Source organism: Chiloscyllium plagiosum, chromosome 7 (assembly GCF_004010195.1).
Source record: "Chiloscyllium plagiosum isolate BGI_BamShark_2017 chromosome 7, ASM401019v2, whole genome shotgun sequence".
NCBI classification, from domain to species: domain Eukaryota; kingdom Metazoa; phylum Chordata; class Chondrichthyes; order Orectolobiformes; family Hemiscylliidae; genus Chiloscyllium; species Chiloscyllium plagiosum.
This window is the reverse complement of record NC_057716.1, coordinates 24,590,825-24,614,478: the sequence shown is the minus strand read 5'-3', so window position 1 is coordinate 24,614,478 and position 23,654 is coordinate 24,590,825. Positions and strand designations below refer to the sequence as shown.

Sequence of the window (23,654 nt, the reverse complement as noted above, 5' to 3'; positions counted from 1 at the left end):
CAGGGGCAATTAGGGATGGGTAATAAATGCTGGTGCAGCCAGTGATGACCACATCCCATAAATGAATAAAAATAAAGCTAGAGCTTCATGGACTGAGTCATGGACTCCACTTCTCATGTTTCTTTTTGCTTTGTCTTCCCTGACAACCCTATTGGGTTTGATTTTCCCTGTTGTCCCAGCTAGCTCCTTTATTTAACTCTCCATATCTCTTCACTTTGCCTAATCACAGGCATGTGGCTGAGTCATAACAAACATCATTGCACAATGTGTCTCACTGAAGCCAAGATGGTGGTGACCATCAATGACCTACCTTCCACAGTACTCCTTGCCCTCCCATGCTCTACGATCTGCCCTACCCTCACCCCTTCATACATGGGGTTGTCTCCTTTCAATAATATTGTCCCCTCTGCATGACAGCATGCTGCTTCCAATCCCCACAATTGACTACTCACCCACCAGGAATGACCATGGCCGAAACCCCTGACCAACATGAAAGGACGGCATTTACTGACGGCATTTACTGAGGGCTGTCCAGACAGCTGACTGATATCTGCACTGTTCTGAAACCGATGTACCAATACTCCTCAATGGCAGACCATGGCCCACTCCCCAACTATAGTGATTTGGACCTCCTGACCCTGAATATCTCAAGACCCTGGACTGTGATCAGACGTTGTCCTTGACTGACTGTGCTGGTGCCTCCTGATGGTTCTCCTGGATCAACTGAGGACTACTCCACTTAGGTGTTCTGACATTGTCATTTGGTTGGAGCACATTTACTGTGTTGACCATGAAAGTTGCTGGCATATACGGCAGATGTGAGACTGGCATAGAACGAACGGTGCAATATGGCAACATGCACACCCCCTGACTGATCACTGCTGACAATATGACAAGCTGCCTGGCTTTACTTCTGTGCTGAATGTTAAGGCGAGACAGAAGCACTGTGAGAAACATTCTGAATGAGGTGCTAAGGGCAAAAAGGGAGGCAAAGTAGAAATGCTGTGAGCATCCATGTAGGTGCAAAGTGAGTGTGTGCTAAGAGAGAAAGCCACAAGCCCTGAGATGCACTCTAATCCTACGCATGAGGTGGGTGCCCGTCCCTGTGTGCAAGGTGTCCTGGCAGTGCCATTGTGATGTAAGGTGTCAGTGAGTTCCAGAGTGCAGTAATGAAGTGGTGCACAATATCATAAGAGTCTGAGATGTGCCATGATGAAGTGGTGAAGCTGGCGCGTGTCCGATGCCAAACTCCATGAGCATGCTGTGAGATGTCGTCAAAATCTGGAGAAGGTGAACGCCTGGAGGAGCAAGTGGAGAGCTGGAGCTGCCAGGTACCTGCTCAGACTGCCATGTGGAATTATCACTGTCGAGCTTCTCCCCACTGTCTGGAAAAATAGCAAACTGCACATAAACAAAGCAAGATTAGGTAACGACATTAATGCATGCAAATAGGCCTCTCAGCGCTTACTATTGAAATTCTCACCTTGCCATTAAAATGCAGCAAATTGGCCTTCTTTTTCTTGCATTGAGAATTCCATTTTTCTGAAATCGCCATTTTTATCTCAAATGACTCACCATTGCCCACATTGTTCAGGAATTGGGAAGATCCAACTTGAGAAACTTGCTTTCTCCTTTCCTTAGCTCTGAAGTATTGGATTACTAATGGTCAGGAAGGAGGAAGCATGAGTTCTGCTGATTAGTGTGAGCAGTGGTGGGTCCAGGAGTCTTCCTGTTCACCTCATATCTGTGTGTGTGTTATACATCTTCACGATAATTGCTTTGGACAAATGATTAAACCAAGTAACACATGAGAGGTGAAACATAAATCATTGACATCATTAGATCACTGTGGGATGCTGGTTTAATTATAGCACTTCAAATGACATTGATCCCTCTCACTCTCCACTGTGCTCAGTATCTCCTCGCACTCTAATTAAGTCATTAAAAAGCACCATCTCAACAAAACTATCCAAGAAAACTTGAGCTTACAAAAAAATTATATTAGAGTTAAACCAAAACCTTTATAACTTGTCTTTTTAATGACTCTCAACAGTGAGACACCTATTTTGAAACAGGACTCAATAATATGATCTATACCTTAAACATTGAACATTTGTCATTCAGTGAACAAAGCGGTTTTGATCGTCTGTTCTGTCACATTTCTGAGGAGCTGGATAACCGCAAACATGGCCCAATTCACAGCCTGTAATGGAACAGAAAAGAACTTGACATTTTGACAGAAGAAAGCCAGTGTACTCCCGATCCAAGCATCTAAGTCTAACCTAACCTATTATGACAACCTTCCTCTCCATTTACCTTCCTGCTTCACAAATTGATGGGTCAAAGTGATAAATTTCTTACTCTTTATTAGACTTGCTTGCTTAGGTCACTGATCTAAAGCTAAGAATAGTTAAATCTTGCTCTTTTCAATGAATTTTTCTTTGCAATATAACAGATTAGGATAAAGTAATCCTTTACTTTCTAAGCATTCAGAACTGGCTTGAAAGTAGAAGACAGAGGATGGTGATGAGGTTGCTTTTCAGACTGGAGGCCCGTGACCAGCAGTGTGTCACAAGGATTGGTGCTTGGTCCATTGCTTTTCATTATTTATACAAAATGACTTAGATGTGAACATAGGAGGTACGGTTAGACACCAAAATTAGAGGCGTGGACAGCGAAGAAGGTTACCTCAGAGTACAACAGGATCTTGATCAGATGGGCCTATGGACTGAGGAGTAGCAGATGGAGTTTAATTCAGATAAATGTGAGGTGCTGCATTTTGGAAAGGCAAATCAGGGCAGAACTTATACACTTAATGGTAACGTCCTGGGAATGTTGCTTAATAAAGAGGCCTTGGAGTGCAGGTCCATAGCTCCTTGAAAGTGGAGTTGCAGGATAGTGAAGACAGTATTTGGTCTGCTTTCTTTTACTGGTCAGACTATTGAGTACAGGAATTGGAAGGTCATATTGCGGCTGTACAGGACATGAGTTAGGCCACTTTTGGAATATTGTGTACAATTCTGGTCTCTTTGCTAAAGGAAAGATGTTGTGAAACTTGAAAGGGTTCAGAAAAGATTTACAAGGATGTTGCCAAGTTTGGAGGGCTGAGCTATAGAGAGAGGCTGAATAGGCTGGGGTTATTTTACCTGGAGCGTCAGAGGCTGAGGGGTAACCTCATAGTGGTTTATAAAATCATGAGGGGCACAGACAGGGTAAACAGACAAGGTCTTTTCCCCAGGTTAGGGGAGTCAAAATATAAAGGGCATAGGTTTAAGATGAGAGGGGAAAGATTTAAAAGGGAACCTAAGGGCAACATTTTCATGCAGAGGATGGTGCGTTTATGGAATGAGCTGCCAGTAAAAGTGGTGGAGGCTGGTACAATTACAACATTTAAAAGGCATCTGGATGGGTATATGAATAGGAAGAATTCAGAGGGATATGGACTAAATGGTGGCAAATGGGACTAGATTAATTTAGGATATTTGGTAGGCATGGACAAGTTGGACCAAAAGGTGTTTCTGTGCTATACATCTCTGTGAATCCATGACTCTATTCCCATTTTTGGTGGGGTATGTTCTTCCAGTTTATAACCTTGTCCATGTTCTGCACTATTCGAAAATAGACTGCAACTTGCCAGGAGGAGGCCATTCAGCAAAGAAGAAGCAGCAGTCTTCCATTGTGCGTAAGGGTGAGAGAGGGTGCTCTCTCTTCAACCTTTTATGTTTACGTGTTCAACCATGCCCGCCTCAGCCACTGCTGTGCGTAGCTAAGGGACCTGTAGTTGCAGCAGTGGCCAACTAAACAGAGAAGGCCTCATAGCTTGTCTGGATCGTTTGACCACCAGTGGAGACTGGCTCTCAGCAGCTGCTCAATTCCTACACCCCAGCATTCACTTTCCAACAAACTCAATCAATAAATAGGATTCATAATTAACATCTATACGCTTAAACACAGCCTCAGATTTCGCACTGCTGCAAGCCACCTGTCATGATAGGCCCATCACCCAAATAAACCATACACTGACCTGCTTCCCTCTTCTTTGATGGAAAAAGTGATACACAATCAGGAGATGATGGGAGGGGGACAGGAATGTTACGGAGGAGAGACAATAGTGGACTGTATAAGAAGGAACATCAATGAACTGAAGCTGTTAGCATTGCTGGATACAGACATAAACATTAGGAAGAGGAATAGGCCACTCAGCTCCTTAGGCCTGTTCTGTCCGTCAATCAGATCATGGTTGAGCTGATTAATCCACATTCCCACCCACCCCGATAACAGCTCACCCTTTTGGTTACCAAATCTATCCACCTACCTCTGCCTTAAAAATATTCAAGGATATTGCTTTCATCACCTTTTGACTCTTGACCCTCTGTGAGGAAAAAAATTATCTTTGTCCCTGCCTTAAATGTGTGCTCTCTTATTTTGAAACAGAGAACCCCAGTCTCACATCCTCTTACAAAAGGAATCTGTTGAAGGTGATGATATCCTCATAGTTATACAAACCCATTCTCTACCCCTTCTCCCTTATCTCTAATCCTTCTCATGCTTATACATTGCAGTTAGTATAAGTATGCACTTCCTAATTTATTTTCTGACCCGTCACCATGACCAACATTCGCCCCATTTCATTTTAATTACCCAAGAACTGCAACCCGAGTGGGAACAGCAAGAGAGGAGCAAGGTAAAGACAGACTGTCACTTAATTTCAGAATAGTAGTCACTAATTCAGAGACTAATATTGCAGGTAGTTTAAGAGGCTTGTATAGAGGTGAGATCTACACTAAGTTATATTTTGTATACAAAAATGGAGGAATGAGGCTGGAGATGGGGGAAAGATAGCACAGATACCAGCTCACTGGTGGGTGAGTTTACACATTAGAGGATTCAGGTGATTGTGTCAAAGAACCAGGCTACAGAGATTGATGGGTATGTACACTTAGTGCACTGAAAAGTCTATCAGAAAATCTGGTTTGAAGATAAATGAGCATGGAAAGATCTAAGCACAAATATGGCTTTGGATGGGCTGTATACAGATCTTGGAACCCTTCCTTTTCGATGTGGAAATGGCAGCCATCTCCAACAACAGGCCTGTGGAGTCAACCATGATGTCTCAGCTTCCATTACAGCCCAATGTCTGCGTGCTGCCATGAAATCTAAGATTGCTTTTGTGGAAATTCAAACTTTTGCCATCGCGGTTCAGTGTGCAAAGGGGCTTCTTGGGCATAGCAGCATTTCTGCAATTTCCTCTCCATAGATCTGCTTTCTGAAGTCCTTCTGTGAATATAGTCTCCAGCTTGACAGCCCTTCCCCATCTCCACTTTACAGCAACTTGTGCTGCCCTGCGCATTTCACCAGCCATGATCAATGCCAATGGGAAGTTCCAAAGGCCACTGCCCTTGTCTGAAAGTAACTATCTGTAGCCAAGCCAACACATGACCGTAGGAAGACTTCAGCTGGGCCACTGCTCTTGAGTTTCTTTGAACAAGTCTAGAAAAATACATATAATGCGTAAATTGCAGCAACAGCTAGAATAAATAAGTACAGCAACAGGCCTGTAAGTAAGATGATGATCTCTTTAAATAGTGCTGGTAATGGATTCTTCAAGTGTAAAAGGCATATTCAGGTGTAGGAGGTTAAGAGAGAGAGTAAGCTGGAGCGTTGAGCTCTAAAATAGTAGTGCTGCTGTTAAGTCAGCATTGCACACTAATTTGCATCATGATCTGCCCACTCTGTATATTTCTAGCAGACATTAGGCGTGCATTTATCAATCCATTTTAAAAATATGGTGTCTGGCATGTTCTTTGTCAGAAGTACACAATGGATGCCATTTTGATGCCTTAAACAATGTTGTAGTGTTCAAAGAATCAATGCTATTGAGCACACTGTTGGTGCAATTAATGTGTGAGAACACAAGTCTTCTCCCCATGAAACTGCTGCCATAATTCTAGATGCCTGATCAATGCTGTTCCTTGAGGACTGGGTTTTTCTGTTGGTGTTTAACACCATGTTCAGAATCTAATCTCTTTTATGTTGGGGTGGGTTTGGGTAAAGTTATTGTTCACACTCTTCCAGTATATAATATCCCCTTGCAAACCAAGAAGTTCTGTTGTGGTTTCAATGGGAAAAGAAAGTATAATCAAAAACCTGAAATTCCTTGGAATTTCCTGAGTTCATACTTTTATGTACACAGTGCAATCAAGTGAGTGAAGGATAGATAGCTACCTGTCTGTTGCTGTTCTTCCACAAGAACTGAATCCTCCTTTTAAAAAGAGACTGCTCCATCAGTGTTTCTTGTCTGAAATGCTTGATCTAGACCAGGTAAGAAACTAAATTCTACCTTAGTCTCCTTCTCATCAGAGAAATTAAAATTGAACTCCTGTGTGATAAAGTAAGAATTCAATAGAAACAAGTGAGAGAAAGGAAATATTTCAAACAATACAATTTTGTAAATTGTTCACAGAATCTAGGTGTGCTATCAAATTCAGTATTCATTGCCAATTACTATCTAATATGAGAAAGGCTTTCATCTTCTTGGGACCACCTCAGTCTTAGTAAGTCACTTTCGAGGACGTGTATAATGCTGGTATATGCTGGTAAATGATATAGCTGTTTGATCTGTCTCAAACATTAGAAAAATGTATTGTGTAATTCAGTACCTAGTCCATTTATTCTACTCTTTAAATAATTGTTCCATCAAATGACAACTTGTTTTATAAACTAAAATACTCCAAGCCATTTTATAGAGGTGTTAGCAAACAAAATTTGCCTCAAAACCACATTAAAGAATTATTAGCACAGCCCACAGAGGCAATGTAAGATACAAAGAAAACAACGACTTCGATTTATGTAGTGCTTTTCATAACCACTTGAGTTCTCAAAGTGCTTTACAAACACTTAAGTACTTTTGAAATGTAATCACTGCTGTAGTGCAGGAAATGCAGCAGTCAATTTATGTACAGCAAGCTCCCAGGAACAACAACTGATAATGATCAGGTAATCTACTTTTATTGACGGTGAATGGGAAGAAACGTGAACCAAACAGGGAGAAACCACTTGACTAAAAGCAAAACACAGTGCATGAAACAAATACAGAGAATACTAGAGAAACTCAGCAACATCTGTGGACACAGAAACATGGAGTTAACATTTTAAGAGCAGTATGACTCTTCTTCAGTTCTGACCAGATTCTGTTTCTCTCTACACAAATGCTGCCAGACCTGCTGAATTTCTCCAGTGTTCTTTGTGCGTGAAGGGAGAAATTGCTTGCTTGCTTCTTCAAAGTAGTTATGTGGAATCTTGATGTGGCAAACAGAGCTCAGTTTAATGTCTCATTCAAAAGACATCATCTCCAGTACTCCCTCACTGGAGCGTCAGCTTTGATTTTTGTGTGAAAGTTTGGCAGTGAGATTTGAACCTCCAACTTTCTGACTCAAGAGGTAAAATTGCAGCTAACTGGGCTATGGCTGATATTGTATTGACCACACACACTGAGGACTCCTTCATCAGATTGGCACTGAATAGAAGCACTGCGTTGGCATGTTCAAATATTGCTATTGAGACCTTACCTTCTTCAGTTCTTGAACAATGTCCTTCAGTTTGTCTTTTGTCTCCTCACTGATCTCAATCTGTGACTGAATCACCCACTTTCCACCACAGAATCGAACTGGCACAGAGAAGACGATGCCTGATGGAATGCCAAAATCACCTGGAGCACAGGATCAGAAAATGCTGCATCTCATTAAATATTTCAGTGCCTGCCTTTGTAACAATTGATTGTGATGGAGTCATAGAAGTTTTCAGAAACCTGGGGAAGGGGTGGAGGTTAATTTCCTCACATGGTGTGCTGTTTCACATATCTGTACTGAACATTTCACATCCTCAGGGCATTTTGAAAGTTTTCAGCAAACAAAACTCTTTTTAAAAGTCTATTCGCTCTTGTAATGTAAGAAACAGGTGACCCAGTTTGTGTACAGTGAGTCCCATAATCGGCATTGTGAAAATGATCAGATAAACTGTTTCAGTGATGTTGATGGAGGAATAAATATTGATCAGAAAACTAGGAAGAATAGGAGTTGCTGTTTAAAATTAAGGGGATGCTCATTTAAATGGGAAGAGTTCTTTCTTCTCAAAGGGTCAGGAGGCTCCTTAAAACATAGTGGAAGCAGATTCCTTGAATATTTATAAGCCGGAGGTAGATAGATCATTGATAAGCATGAGGGTGAAATGTTATGGGGAGTAGGTGGGAATGTGGAGTTATTAGATTAGCCAGGATCTTAGTGAATGGCAAAGTGAAGCTGGATTCTGATTGGCTATCAGCTTTTGGTAGGCAGGACTTCCATTCCCGAGGTCTTAGAATCATAGCATCCCTACAGTGTTGATGCAAGCCATTCGGCCCATTGAGGCCACACTGACCCTCTGAACAGTATCCCACCCAGCCCCATCCCCATATCCTATCCCTGTAACTCTGCATTTCCCATGTTTAATCCATCTAGTCTGCACATTCCTGAACACTCTGGGCAATTGAGCATGTCCAATCCGCCTAACCTGCACATCTTTGGACTGTGGGAGGAAACTGGAGCACCCAGAGGAAACCCACACAGTAACGGGGAGAACGTACAAATTCCACACAAAAAGTTGTCCCAGTTGGAATCAAACCCAAGTCTCTGGTGCTGTGAGGCAGCAGTGCTAAACACTGACCCACGTGCCTCCCCCTCTTGCTTTGCGGTAAGGTGGGATTCTAGCTACACCCATGGATGGACTCATCACTGGCTGGTATGGCTTATGGTTCAGCAAGTCTTTCTGACCAGAGACATTAATAGTCTCTTACCAGCTCTCCTGTTGGCAGGCAAGATCCCCACTTCCCAAACAACGTTCTGCCACCCGATGTCTATGTGAGATAGATCATTTCACTGGTTGAACTGCCAATTATCACTGACTGATTCAATTTAATGGCTTAAGAATGTTTGATTGTAAAACGTTGTGAACCTGGGGATGTGGTCCTTGGATCTAATCCCTGATCTGGGCTGTGTTTTCTGATATGTTTAAGGAAACATCATCAATTACATCCCTCCTGAATTAGATAGCAGAGAGATCAACCGAGTGTTCTCCTGTAACTCTTGCTAGGAAGTCTAGAACTTCAAAGTGAGGCCAGGACTATGTTGGCTAAAATGTGATGCTTTTGTTGCAGCTGTATAGAACTTTAGTTAGGCCACAATTTGAATATTGCATACTGTACAGTTCCAGCTACCACATGATCAGAAGGATGTGGAGGCTTTAGGGAGGGTACAGAAAAGGTCTACCAGGATGTTGGAGCAGATTATTGCAGATGCTGGAATCTGTATTGAAAACAACAAATGATCACAGCAGGTCAGGCAGCATCAATGGGCATACAGCAATCTAACGTTTCAAGTCCAGATGTTTCTGCCTGGTTGCAGGGTATTAGCTATGAGATGAGATTGGACAACTTGGTTTATTTCACTTGAACATCACAGGCTGAAGGGACAACCTGATAGAAGTTTACAAAATTATGAGAGGCATGGATAGAATGGATAGTCAGAGTCTTTTTCCCAGGGTAGAAATGTGGAAATGAACTGGGGACATTTGTTTAAGGTAAATGGGGGAAGGTTTGAAGGAAATGTGACAGGCAAGTTTTTATGGAGGAGGTGGTAGAACCAAATATAATAGTAATATTTAAGAGGCATTTTGACAGATGACTGTGGACCATGTAGTGCAAAAGGTTTTTTGTTGAGAGAGGCAACATGTGTCAGCACAGACTTAGTGGGCTGAAGGGCCTGATCCTGTGTTATATTGTTCTTTGTGCTTTCCACATGAAGCAATAAAATCAGTAATTCCTTACAGAATTGTACCGTGTCTTACATGAGTCAGTTGGTGAAGAGAGAAGGTAACAGAAGAAAGAAAAGATGTTTCTCAACAGGTTGGCCCACCTTGACTGACAACTCCAAGAGATATAAACTCCCCTGGTGGTGAGTCATGATACCACCAATTCAAGACTTTCTGTATCGCAACGGCAATGGAGAGGCCCAGACTGTGTTTCAATGCTGCTTGAATTTTTGGTCGATGCGCATGCAATTCTTCCACAAATTCCTCTTCGATCCAATTTCTGCAACAAGAGTTTGAGGCAAACACCCTCAATGATAGGTAATAATGAGTGCAAACCCAAGCTGCTTCATGACAATTATTTTCAATGAGTGGTGCTGAATGAGTAACTCAGGTACAGCAACTTACAATTATGCAGCAGAACATTTCTGATGGGAAAGGCACAACAGACAGCATACAGTGGGAATGGGAGGCTAGGACATCATCAAATTAAAAGACTATATGAAATAAGAGCAGATGTAGCCATTCAGTCCAATGAACCTGTTACACAATTCACTGAGATCATGGCTGATCTGATGGTCCTCAACTTAACTTTCCTGCCTTTTCCCCATAACCCTCAATTCCCTTGCTCATTTAGAATCTGTCAGTCTCAGGCTCAAACATACTTAATGATCCAACCCTCAGCAGCAAAGAATTCCAGAGGTTCACTGTCTCTCTCTTCCTCCTCACCTCTGTATGAAATGAGTGACTTTTCACTCTGAGATTATGCCCTTTGGTTTTAGACTCGCCCACAATGAGAAACAACCATTGCTGATGTACCCTGTTAAGTCCCCTAAGATGCTTGCATTTTTTAATACGGTTGCCTCCCATTCTTCTATATTCCAATGAGTACAAACCAAACTTAATCAACCCCTCCACAGAAGACAGTCCTGCATATCTGGTATCAGTCTTATGAATCTTCTCTGGACTGCCTCTAATGCCAATATATCTTTCCCTAGATCAGGGGCATCCCAAAGGGAATAGTCTGTGCAAAATGCTAGCAAGGGAGGGAAGGATAATGTATGTCTGATAGTGGCATTCCACTGAAGGTGGCAGAAATAACAGCTTATAATCTAATACATAAATTGTTCAAAGTATTCAAGCTGTGGTCTGACTACAATATTGTCTTGTTTGGTTGTAGTGTACTTTTTAATATCCATTTCCTTTGAAATAAAGGCCATCTTTCAATTTGCCCTCCCTATTACTCACTCAGCTTGGATGCTAACTTTATTTATACTGAGGAAAAGCTTTTCACTGTATTTTGCTGTTTTCTTGCTGTAAAATACACATGACAATAAAATAATTCATTCAATCAGACCCTAACTACATGGTGTAAACTAAACTCTCCTCACCTTCCTCTCATCCCAATTTGTTTCCCAATTATTTTAGATCTGCATCCATTGGATATCGACCCACCTGCTAGTTTTAACAATTTTGATAAATCGCTTCACAAATTTGAACCTTTATCTTTCTCTGGTCTAAGGAGATCAATATTACTTGCCTTGGGCTCTCCAATTAAAGCCCTCATTCTAAACCAGTGGTCAAAAAATTGAAGGGGCTTTTGCCGGTGAAAAGAAAAGATGGCTTTGGAGGTGATTCTGATGTTAGGAACATGATTGCTGAAGATCCTCATTGGTAATGAAGTGCAGGGGTCTGGGATGACCATGGCAATGTTCTTTCTCATTGAAATGATGGCATTAATTGACACCAGAAGACCAAAAGAATAGCGATATTAGTATCAGAAGCCCCCACCTCTTTAACAATTGGACTGAAACTGCTCGTGACATTTCACACAATCAAACATGCCAAACCAACCATCTCACAAATGAAGAGAAAAACTGTTAAAAATCAAGACACTTGGTCTAAAAATCACCTGGCTTTTATATTTAAAAAATATAAACCAATATACTGATTTTGGTTTAGAAGCCCGTGGCAATAGCTCAGTGAATCACTAATAAGCCAGAGTTCTTTAAAGGGACAGAATTTTCTGGTCCCTTGTCAATGGGTTTGCAGGTGGTGAGGGGAAGCCTATAAAATTCTCCAGAGCCTCAAACCACCCATCCATCCACCCCTGAACAGCCTGCAATTTTATGTGCGGAAGAAGAGGAATAGGATAGCCTACCTAACCTCACCTCAACCTAAGCTCTTAAGACAGCCTTGGCATTAAGACTTTTTTTGCCATTGAAGGGTAGAAACCTTATCTCTGGTTACAAGTGGCCAACTGACCTTCCTGCTGTTCATGCTGTAGCTCAATTTTTCGCTGGAGGGACAATGTGGAAGGAATCACAATGCTCCTTACAATCTAGTTCCATATTGCTGCATTACAAAATCTTTTGTACATCATTTCTTTTTATATCCTATCAATTTTTCCCATAGGTTAAACAATAATCTGTCACTCCACTGCAGTCACTATTGGCCCAAATAGGCATCTCTTTATGGGATGAAATCCAGCTCATGTGTCTCAGTTTAATGTGCGCAACTCCAAATCTGAGCAATTCAAAATATAATACAAATGCATAAATGATAGCTGACAGGCAAGAGGTTCTTTTGATCTATCCAGTCTGTCCCACAGAATTACAATTCCTGTGTGTCACCATATGTGCATGCGCCACTCTTAAAATATAACGATTTCAATTATCAATGCTACTCATTACATTCATTACCAATTATCTTTAAATAACTTAATAAACCAAATGGTCATGCAGAATATATTACTGAACATTACAATTGTGCTTTTGTTTTAGTACTAACAGACACCAATTTATAACTCTACACTATCACTCATTCAAAGATCTGCAAAGTGCATGCTTTATAGTAAAGTGTACAAAATAATGGATTCTAACCAAAAGTGCAACATTTAAAATTAGGGAGTAGATTGGCAAATAAAGACACAACAGGAAAAAAAAGTATTTTTAGAGTTTCTTTTTAAAGGAGTGAGGTTGGTGGGAACTGAGAGGGCAGGTCAGTAATGGTGAAATGAGGGGGGTCATCGGTAGTGAAGTGAAAAACAGCAAAAAGTATGAGTCGAAAGAGGCAGGATTTGAAAATTACACTGAAAAATTAAGTCAACTCCCTGGGGAGTTAGATGTAGAGTAGTCCTTACCTTCATCCTCCTCTTGTCAGCTCTACTGGACAATGTTGCACAAGCATAGCAGACCACTGATATTCAGGACACACAACAAGGTACACAATCTGCAGACTGCCTTGGCACCTGAGTTGCATTCTCAGCAACCCAATGACTTGCTCAAGGATGACTACTGTACTCATTTGGCTTCTGTTGCTCATCACATGTCAGCTTTCTCAAAAGTATCCAGTCACATCCTTAAGAGGATAGCTTTTTGTCTGAAAGGCGTAATTTGCTGACACATCTTTTCAGGTGCAAAGTTTTATGGGAGACATGATTGATGCAGAATGAAAGCATTATGGCAGCTTCTGGGATATCTTGCACAGACATCTATAAACAATATAAGTCCCAGTGGTTACATACCAGCTGAACACTGCAGAGCAGGAATCTCTTCCAACTGATGAATACTCCAATCTCAAGATCTCAAGATACCTTTCCTGTCACATGTGGAGGTCGTGACTCCTTGGTCCCATGGGATTCCAGATAGAAAATCCGAGACCCCGCTGATTCCAATAAAAGCAAAATACTGCAGATGCTGGAGATCTGAAGTAAAAAACAAGTGCGCAAGAAACTTGACAGGTTTGCCAGCATTTGTGGAGCATGAAACAGAATCAATAGCTCAAGTCCAATATGACTCTTCATAAGAATTGATTCTGAGTGACCTCATCAGTAGCAAAGTGGTCCTAAGTGCCGACAAACATGGAATCGGTCACCTGGGAGGGGCACTTCTGTCCAGTGGATTGTGAAATTCTACAGATATCTGCACATCGACAGTCACTGGCAATGTAAGCCCACTTGGAATACATCTTGCACCAAGAGTGTACAGAGATCAGCACTGACATGCAGCAAAGTCTGAGTCTCCTGTCACTCATTCCCATTCAGAATGATGATCCTCCATCAGCATACACTGTATGAGACAAAGCTGTTTATTGTGCCCTCTGTCATGCAGAAGACAGGAAGCTGAGAAGGCAGCTGCTGCTCTCACTGGTGCCGTTCCTGGCATTTTTGGTGTTGCTAGTGCTGCTCCTCTTATTCCGCGTGGGAATTCCAGGTTGCAGAAACTGATACCATTCTCCTGAGAAGGATAACTGCAGGAAAGTGCAGATCAACTTCAAAGTCAAATGGGTATCTTGTCATCTCTCAATGTAAATGCAAATGTGGTTACAAAAGACTCAACTGTTTTTTTCCGCTGTGCCTACCCAGTGCCTTTTTCATGCAGCCTTTTTGCAGGTCAGGAATTGTGAAAAATACATGCATCTCAGTCAAGCTCAGTGTCCCCACTTTGAGGATCACAGGAAAACTATAGTTAAAAATCACGCAACACCAGATTATAGTCCGACAGGTTTATTTGGATAAACCTGTTGGACTATAAACTGGGTGTCATGTGACTTTTAACTTTGTCCACCCCAGTCCAAAATCAGCTCCTCCAAATCAGGAAAACCATACACCCTCCTACACATGATTTGCGTGCACTCATGCAGGATTTAGAAGTCCAAAAAGAATTCATCCACTTGTAAAATTTGTAACACTGGTAGAAGCCTGCTGAGGATTTGGGACCATTGTACAACATATGTGCAACATCTTCAAATGTCATTGTTAGATGTTGTATTGTAATGTAGGTGTCTTTTTTAATGCAGTGAATCATTACAGGTCTCTAGTAAGGAAATCTGCAAAGATAAGTTAACCATTAAATTGACCGGCATTTTGTAAGTGTTGACATTCATTACACTGATCTTTCCAATGGAGAAAGTGCCATGATACTTTCAAAGATGTAGGAACAATGTCTTAGTAAACTCTCCTTGATACATTGGGTGCTATAACTTAAATGCAGACAGCTCTAACTTAAATGCAGTGATACAAAAAAATCCTCTGCTTTTGAAAATGATTGACAAGCAGTCTGCTTTGAAATGGAGCAGATGATAACCAAAAAAAAACTATATTTAAGATAATTCCCATTGTAACTGTATGGCCCCTGAGTACTGTACACAGTGAATATTGGTGAATGTATAAAATGTATATAGGAGATAGAGAAAAGACATGGGCAATCTGAGGGGACATGTGGTGACGGGGAGTTCTGTGGTGGCATGGTGAATCTGAGGGGAACTGAAAGGCCATGGAGGTGGCCTAGGGATCTGAAGGTGTAGGAAGCGGACATGGCTTGGCATGGTGGGTGGAATGAGAGGTGAGATTTAGGGGGTCATGAAACACTATTGAAAACTGGGCTAATGTGAATTGAGGTGGGTCCGCTAGTCAGACAGCCTCTATATGTATACTCCGCCCACTTTTCATCAAATTCACAAGCTGTACTATGAACCCGAACCCTCCATATGGAAACAGAGGCCTTGAGGCAAAGTCACAGTTGGGTCAGGTGTGCTGTGTGGAAGACGCTATGTGAAAATCCGGACCTACGATTCCAAGGTATCATACGCAGGCAAAGCAAAAATTAAGGAACTACATCTCAGGTTACTTGCATAGCAGTTTGGCACTGTAAGGCACAATACAGCAAGGGAAATCAAGGGCCACAAAAGCAAATTAAACTGAAGTTGCAGACCTGGGGACATGTAATGCCAGAATTAAAGAGACAAAGGGGCAGATCAGAAGCCTAAATACTAGTTTAATGGAAAAAGAAATTTAGAAGACTTTATGAAGGCCACACAAAAGATGGGAGATGCTTCATTGAAACTGCATTAAAGACTGGATGCATTTAGTTAAACCATAGGGACTAGAAAGCATCCAGCCATGAAAGAAATGGAAATTATTACTGGAACTGCAGACAACGGGAATGGCGCAGGAGAACATTATTAAACCAAGCCGGACTCATCCTTAAAACCTCAAATGGTGGGAATATTTTAGTGAAATGAAGATTAAAGTGGACATCATTTACTAAAGCTGCAAGCAGTGGGAAGGGTGCAGTTAAGCCAATAAAGTAACAGGAATCATTTATTAAGGTTGTGAATTGCAGCATTCATCCAGTGAATTCTCTATTTTGGCCATGAAAGATAGGAATATTCCATTTTGGATGCAAAATGCAGGCAAACGCTGCAGTACAACAACTCAGCTTTTACTGCAAAACAAAAGCTTTCTAAGCTAGGAAAATAAACAGTCACGTTAGGAAAACATGGCATCAGAAATAATATTGCCGGTAAGATTTTATTACAGTGCTGGCCAAATAAGATGCATCTTAAAGAAAGCACTTCTTAAAGTATAGAATAACTTCCAAATTAAATACTAAAACAGAAGGCAAGCAAATAAAAATGCTTCTATTTACAATGAAGAGAGCATAACTCATCAAGGTGCAAAAAAAAACAAGCTATTCACAAAGATATCTTGAAATTGTCTTTGACAATTACTTTAAGATCAAAACTAATAAAATTTTGAATGAAGAATATTCAGAGTCCAGCCTCCAGAATTTCATTAATAATCTCTGCAAAGTCGTGCAGAAATGTGACTATGGTGATTTGAATAAATAGAGACAGAACTGATGGAATTACTGTGATTCTTTGTCAGATTTATTCTAAACAAAAGAAAGTTTAACCTAGAGAAAGCCATTCAGAGGGTGAGTGGAGAATAAAACTATCCTGCCACAACTGTGGCCAACAGGGACACTTTGCTAGAGAATGGAGGGCCCCACGAACAGGGAACAAAGTAAAATACTGCAGCCACTGCAACAGAACAGGACACATAGAAGCGGTGTGCTGGGAAAAGCATGGGGCACCCCCAAACACCACCCGGAATACCGCGGAACTGCAGGAATCCCGAGGTCAGCAGCGCTGACAACCAGCTGCCCCCATTCATGAGGGTAAGGGAGAGGGGAGAATTTACGTGCCCACAGTAATAGGAGTGAGGAAAGGTGAAATGCTAGTAGAGGAGAAAGTGAGGTCTGCAGATGCTGGAGATCAGAGATGGAAATGTGTTGCTGGAAAAGCAGGCAGCATCTAGGGAACAGGAGAATCGACGTTTCGGGCATTAGCCCTTCTTCAGGAATGCTAGTAGACACAGGAATGGCTGTATCCATCACAAACTTACCCTTATCCCGCACAAATAAAATGATTCACTTAACTGGGGTAGGAGGGATAAAACACCAGCTTACCTAAGCAAAACTACCCTCATAGAAATAAACAACATATATGTATATATCCCCATGAAATTCTATGTATGCCAAAATAATGAGGGCACCATAATTGGCAATGATCTCATGAGAGAATATAATATTCTAATCAATTGTGCATAAGGAAAATTGATTTGGCCCAGATAGGGTGGTCAAAAGACCGAGATTGGGAAACTTACAAGTTATCCTGAAACTGTTAAAGTGGCTACAGTCACCAGTAGGGACTGGAACCTCGAAAAGGGAGGATTTGGCTCCATCTGTACTCTGTCCCCAGAACATGGGCAGAAACAAAGTTAGATACAGGTCTAGTTAACATGGATCCAATTAGGGTTCCTGGACCGGAGCATAAGTCCCACCGGCAATACCCAATAAAACTTGAAGCAGAAAAGCAGTTGTGGAGATAGTCCTTGCACAGGGAAACAGGGAATCCTGAAAGCAACCATAAGTACGACTAATTCCCCAACGTGGCCAGTAATAAAGTCTAATGTGAGATACAGGCTCACCATTGATTATACAGGAGTAAATAAGGTCACCCCCAAATTGCACCTCATTGTTGCAGACTCCTCCATCACTTTAAATGCCTTGGTTCCCGAACACAAGATTTTTACTGTTTTGATCATAGCCAACGGTTTCTGGTCTATTCCGTTACACCCTGAGTTCCAGAATAAATTCGCTTTTACAGTAGAGGACAGGCAGTATACGTGGATGCGCCTGCCACAAGGGTTCCACAACACCCCACTATTTTTCACAGGGTGATGAGCGATATTCTGAAGAGAGTAGATTTACCAGAGAGTAGCTCTGCCCTCCAATATGTGAATGATATCCTAATTGCCTCAGAGTCCGAGTCTGGACACCAGGAGGCTTTATGTCTAGTATTACAGGAATTGGCAACCACAGGGTTAAAACTCAGCCCCACAAAGGCAAAACACAAGTCTTATACCTGGGACACCTCATATCCCAGGGACTCAAAGAAATGCCCAACGTCCGCAAGAAGGCAATCCAACAGATGCCATGACCTGCCACTGTATTCAACTACAATCGGAGCTTTATACCCAAGTTCACAAAATTGGCTGAACTGATCCAGAGATTAATTAAAGGAGGCAAGTCCGCCTTGGAACCTGTAACCTGGGGGCCAGAACAGGAGGAGGCATACAGTCAGCTTAAAACCTGACTCATATTGGTCCCTGGGCTAGGGCTGCCAGATCCCAACAAGGATTTTCACATCCACTGTAATAATGAGGGAGGATTTTACTCCACAGTGGTCACCCAAGACCACAGTAGTAGAACAAGGCCTGCAGGGTACTACTAAACTTCAGAAGGGCCAGTAGTCACCAGGTTACCCAGGTGCATAGCAGCCTTAGACTGTGTTGCTTGGGCCATTAGGGTTAGCGAGCCCATAGTAATCCTACACACTAAACACACCCTATTAGAGATGCTAAACACAGGGAAACTGAGCACCTCCTCCAATATGAGAAGGGCAAAGTGGGAGGCAGTTCTTTTACCCCCGAGTCAATCCGTGGTAATAATTAGGGATATGGGAGAAAACCCAGCTGAGGGAACCGCACAACTGTGGGGATATAGATGGTGATGAGGATGGGGGTGAGTAAAAGATACCTCCCCTAGACACAGCTGAGGAGAACCTCTTCGTGGGCAGGTCACGAAAATATGCAGCAGGGGTGCCCCGAACAGGATGGTCTGTGGTAAATGATAAGTTAGAAACAGATGTCCAGGAGGATTGGTGAAAGTCAGGTAGCAGAAATGGTAGCACTCACCAAAGCACTGGAACTAGCAAAAGGAAACACCATGAATGTATATGCGGACAGTCAATATGCCTTCGGTGTAGTCCAGGACTACATGGTGGCATGGGGTAGAAGAGGGTTCATCACAGTGGGGGAATCCTTTATCAGATACCAATTAAGAATTCAAGCACTAATGCATGCCAGTGAACAGCCGAAAGAGGTTGCAGTAATAAAAATAAAAGCCCATCAAAAGGAGCCAGTAAAAGAAAGTCCAAGTCGGCTAAAATTCAAAAGGAAACCAGGCAGCAGACCGAGCAGCTCAGAAAGCCCGGGAACAAGAAGCCATTGACGAGGCTGCAATGGCCACTACCAAATTAGCGAAAGACGCTACCCAAATTCAGCAGCTACAGGGGGACACCCCGCAGGAAGTGAGAGAGCAATGGGAACTGCAGAGGGCTTTCAAAGGGGAGGATGGTGTCTGGAGGAAAGCAGATAAGTTGGTAGCACCAGCGTGTATACAGAACATATTGCTTGAACTACACCATGGGCTCTCCATATACGTACAGAGGCCATGACAGCAAACCTAGAGAGAATGTGCTGGTGGAAGGGAATGGGAAGAGATGTGGCCAAGTACTGCCGCAGATGCATGGTTTGTGCAGAACACAAACCAGGGAGACCCATAAAAGTTAAGATGGGACACCAGCCCAGACCTAGGGGACCCTGAGAACACTTTCAGATGAATTTTACAGGGCCACTATCACCTTCCCGTGGGAAAACGTACTGCCTGGCCATCATAGACCAATTCACCCGATGGGTAGAGGCATTCCTGACCAAAAGCTGCATTGTGACCTCTGTAGCCAGAATATTAGCAGAGGAGGTAATGCCGAGGTGGGGAGTACCCCTCCTGATTGACTCCAACCAAGGGCTGCCTGACCTGCTGCGCTTTTCCAGCAACACATTTTCAACTCTGATCTCCAGCATCTGCAGTCCTCACTTTCTTCTCCCACATTTTACAGGCAAGGTCATGAAGACAGTCTGCCAATTACTCGGCATTAGACAAAAATTCCACATTCCCTATCACCCCCAGAGCTCAGAGATAGTAGAGAGAATGAATAGAACGCTCAAAAATGCTTCAGGTAAGGCTCTGCAAGCCTCAGGCTGAAGTGCTGCCAGCCAGACTAATGAGATTAAGAGCCATCATGAATCAGGCAACCGGGCTAACACCATATGAATTAATGACCGGGCGAGCAATGCAATTGCCAGAGACAATAATAACAGGTGGTACGAAAGTGGGTCCACTAAAAGACAGAATTCGGCGATATGTGATAGAATTCAGTGCCCACTTGCAAGGGATATGGAAATCTGTAATTGATAAACAGGTCAAAAAGGACGAGGCAGGGGAACTCAAAATCATCCCTGAGGTCCCAGCAACAGGAAGCCGCATCCTGGTGCAAGCACTGCCTGACAAACCAGGCTTTGCCCCAAAATGGAATGGGCCATACGACATGGTAATAAGTGAGGACACTTGTGCCTGCCTAGATATTAAAGGAAAAGGCGCATGGAAGCATTGGACCCAACTAAAACCGTTTAAAAACCCATATGACCAATCAAATGTCATTGGCCATTCCCCAGGTGCAGAGAGAAATGGTGGACAAGACAGTCATCCTGGGGGGAGTAGCGAAAACACAACAGAACAAATCACACAGCAGCACAACTGTACCTCCTGACGAAAACAACAACTTCGACAGATGACTGTATTTAACTGCAAAGTGTATATACCTGTAAGCATTTTACTGTTTTTTTAGTGTCATGACTGTCAGGAGCATGTCAGGATTTGAAGACAACCTCTCATTTAAAACCCACCTAAGTGTGCATGGGAACCAAACTGTCTGCTACCCACTGGCGCAATCAGTAGAATCCCTATTTGTGGACCCCTCGCAACCTGTATACAGCAGACACCTTGGGAGCAGCGTGTAAGGGACAGATAGGCAAATACAAAGGGGGCTCTTGGGTAGATGTGTGCAGCTGGGCAGGACCACCGTCCCATGGGGCCAGGCCTTCCTAGCCTAGGGAAGGGAAAACCCGGTAATTATCCACTGTCTCACAGGACAGGGATGGGGGTGCATTTATGCGCTGGTTCCCAAAAATGACTCATGCGTTCAGACACAGTGCACTTATCAGCACTGTACAGTCACCAGGGGACAGTTTATCTGCACCTACACTGAGCAGGCATGCCTGAATGTGACCACGGGCAGACAATTCATATGTGGTCAGTGCAATTCATATGTGGTCAGCTCCGTCACATGGACATGCCTGCTCGATACTTAATAGTTTCCTCCCACAGTCCAAAGATGTGCAGGTCAGGTGAATTGGCCATCCTAAATTCCCCATAGTGTTAGGTGCATTAGTCAGAGGGAAATGTGTCTGAGTGAGTTACTCTTCGAGGGTCAGTGTGGACTTGTTGGACTGAAGGGGCTGGTTCCACACTGTAGAGAATCTAATCTAATCATTCTCAGGGAGAGTGATTAATGCCCATTACTACAGCAATGGACTTCCACGCAGACATTGAAACTGACAATGTCTGTGCTGGAACTGACAATGACCATGCTGAAATTAACAAAGGCTGCAATGGTACTGACAATGACTGCATCGAAACCATGAACGATTCTGCAATGTTTACAACGAACAAACTATGTTATAGAGACAATAACCTCATCACTGACCTATTATATCACAAAATGTATAAAGGTATCTTGGGTTGAGAGAAGAATTACAGCTGCCCACTGTGCTGTTGGTGTCTTTCTCTCTCTGGAGCTCCGGTATTTCCTTGTACAATAAACTCTGTTGTTGAACCCTGACTCTGACTCCAAGGCTGGTGATTTTCCCCACAACAGTAGAAAAGCTATGTTCTTCACAATGAAGAATTTTCACTCGAGTGCGGATATATGTCTTATCCACATCCTTTTTTTGATAAATCAAAGGGGTTAAACAGCAATAGCTAAGAGCTTCTTTAAACAGGTATAGCCAGATTACTTAATGGAAGAAGACAGCTCAATGCTGAACACAGACCACATTGAAGATAGATGCTAACCCCTCATATATTGACACACCCAGGAAGATTTCACATTCTTTAATAAAACAAGCCACTAAACAATTTGAACAGGTGACTAAAATAAAGACTAATTTCCAAATTACAAACTCAGCTGAGTGATGTTTACATATACTTGTCTTATCCAAACCTAATGAGTCCATTTGAATTTGTGTTGACCTTACAGAGCTCAACAAGGTGGTCATGAGAGATATCCACCTAAACCCATGGCTATTAATAGTTTAGCTAAATAATCCAGAAGCTGAGTTTTCATGAAACTCAAGATGAACAGTAGACTCTGGCAGGTCCCACTGGATGAGAATTCAAAATGATCTACCATATTCATAACTCCATTTTAAGAGATTTTGTTTCAACAGCCTGACATTTGGGAATGTCATACTCCAGAGATTTTTCAATGCTCTATAGCTAATACTTCACAAACTCTTCAAGGAGTTGTATGCCATGTGGATGACATACTGATCCATGGGAAATAGTCTAGTCGGGTGATAAGAAAATGCATGCAGTTCCAAAGCACTTGTACATAGAAGGAAGAACCCTTAACAGAAATTGTAAATTCTCCAAAGAGTCTATTCACATCTTGGGACACATTGTCAACAATGATGGAATAATGACAGACCCACAGAAGACAAAAGCCATTTAGGAGTTTGGCATTCCAAAATCAGTTCTTAACCTCAAAAGAACTTTAGGGATGGTAAATCTTTTGCCTCACTTAGCAATTACTACAGAACCTTTGAGACAATGCTTAAAGACAACATAAGAATGATGTTGAAACCCCCATCAAAAAAATGTGTCTCAGTGGATCAAAGACAGATTGATGTCTGTGCATGTCCTAGCCATTACAATTTACTTATTCCAAGCATCATAGCAGCTGATGCTTCAGCCACAGTCTTAGGAGCAGTATCCTTTAAGCAGCAACCAGCTGAGTTCATAAACTAGTTTATTAAGCATTGTGTTTGATGAAAAATGCTGACTTTGGCTATGCTTGCTAAATTACAGAACCACTTCATTCCAGTGTTGTTCAGTAGCATCAGAGTTGCTGATGAGCAGAAAACTGAAGTCTCAGCTCCCTACTCTACCAAAGAATTTGATGTCAAATATACCTCCACGGAACTATCAAGATGTATTTAAGAAGAGGCAGTCCTATTACGTGCAGCAATTTCAATGAGAGACAGTTGACACTTTTTGGGCTAGGGTTGTGGATAAAGGCCTTTTTTTATTCATTCACAGGATATGCCATTCTTATTGCCTATTACTTCTTATTCATCACAATTATCCCATTTATTACCCATCCTTAATTGCCCCAGAGGGCAGTCTGGAGTCATATGTATGCCAGACAAGGTAAGGATGGCAGTTTCCTTCCTAAAAGGACATTAGAGAACCAGATGGGCTTTTCTAACAATCAACAATTGATTATTGGTTTTTATTAGACTCGGAAATTCCAGATTTTTTTTAACTTTGCCACGGTGGAATTCAAACCTGGATTTCCAGATCATTATCTGGGTCTCTGGATCAACAGTGCAGCAATAATACCACTAAGCCTTCACCTCCCCCAGTTGAGGTCATCCAAGGAGTAACAGACCAGCAGAGATCATATATTGCTTGTAGAGTCATAGAGTCATGCAGCACAGAAGCAGTCCCTTCAGTCCAACTCGTTCATGTCAACCAGGTATCTGAAACTAAACTTGTCTTTCTTGC

General features: G+C 42.3%; 1 protein-coding gene across 3 annotated transcripts in view; it reads right to left on the bottom strand.

Annotated features, from left to right (window-relative positions):
- Positions 1-985: 985 nt before the first annotated feature.
- Positions 986-23,654, bottom strand: part of mdh1b (malate dehydrogenase 1B, NAD (soluble)) — a 43,949-nt gene continuing 21,280 nt past the window's right edge. The window contains exons 7-11 of one of the 3 annotated variants that reach the window (XR_006312098.1): positions 9,948-10,123; positions 7,569-7,708; positions 6,226-6,379; positions 2,098-2,203; positions 986-1,385 (exon numbers count right to left, since the gene is read on the bottom strand). Coding sequence is in view for 2 of the 3 variants with exons in the window: in XM_043693270.1 (XP_043549205.1) it covers positions 6,266-6,379; positions 7,569-7,708; positions 9,948-10,123 (430 nt within the window). In the remaining variant the exon portion in view is untranslated. Of the gene's footprint in view, positions 1,386-1,791; positions 2,204-3,470; positions 5,491-6,225; positions 6,380-7,568; positions 7,709-9,947; positions 10,124-23,654 lie in introns of those variants that run through there. The other 2 variants (XM_043693270.1, XM_043693271.1) reach the window with 2 other exon arrangements.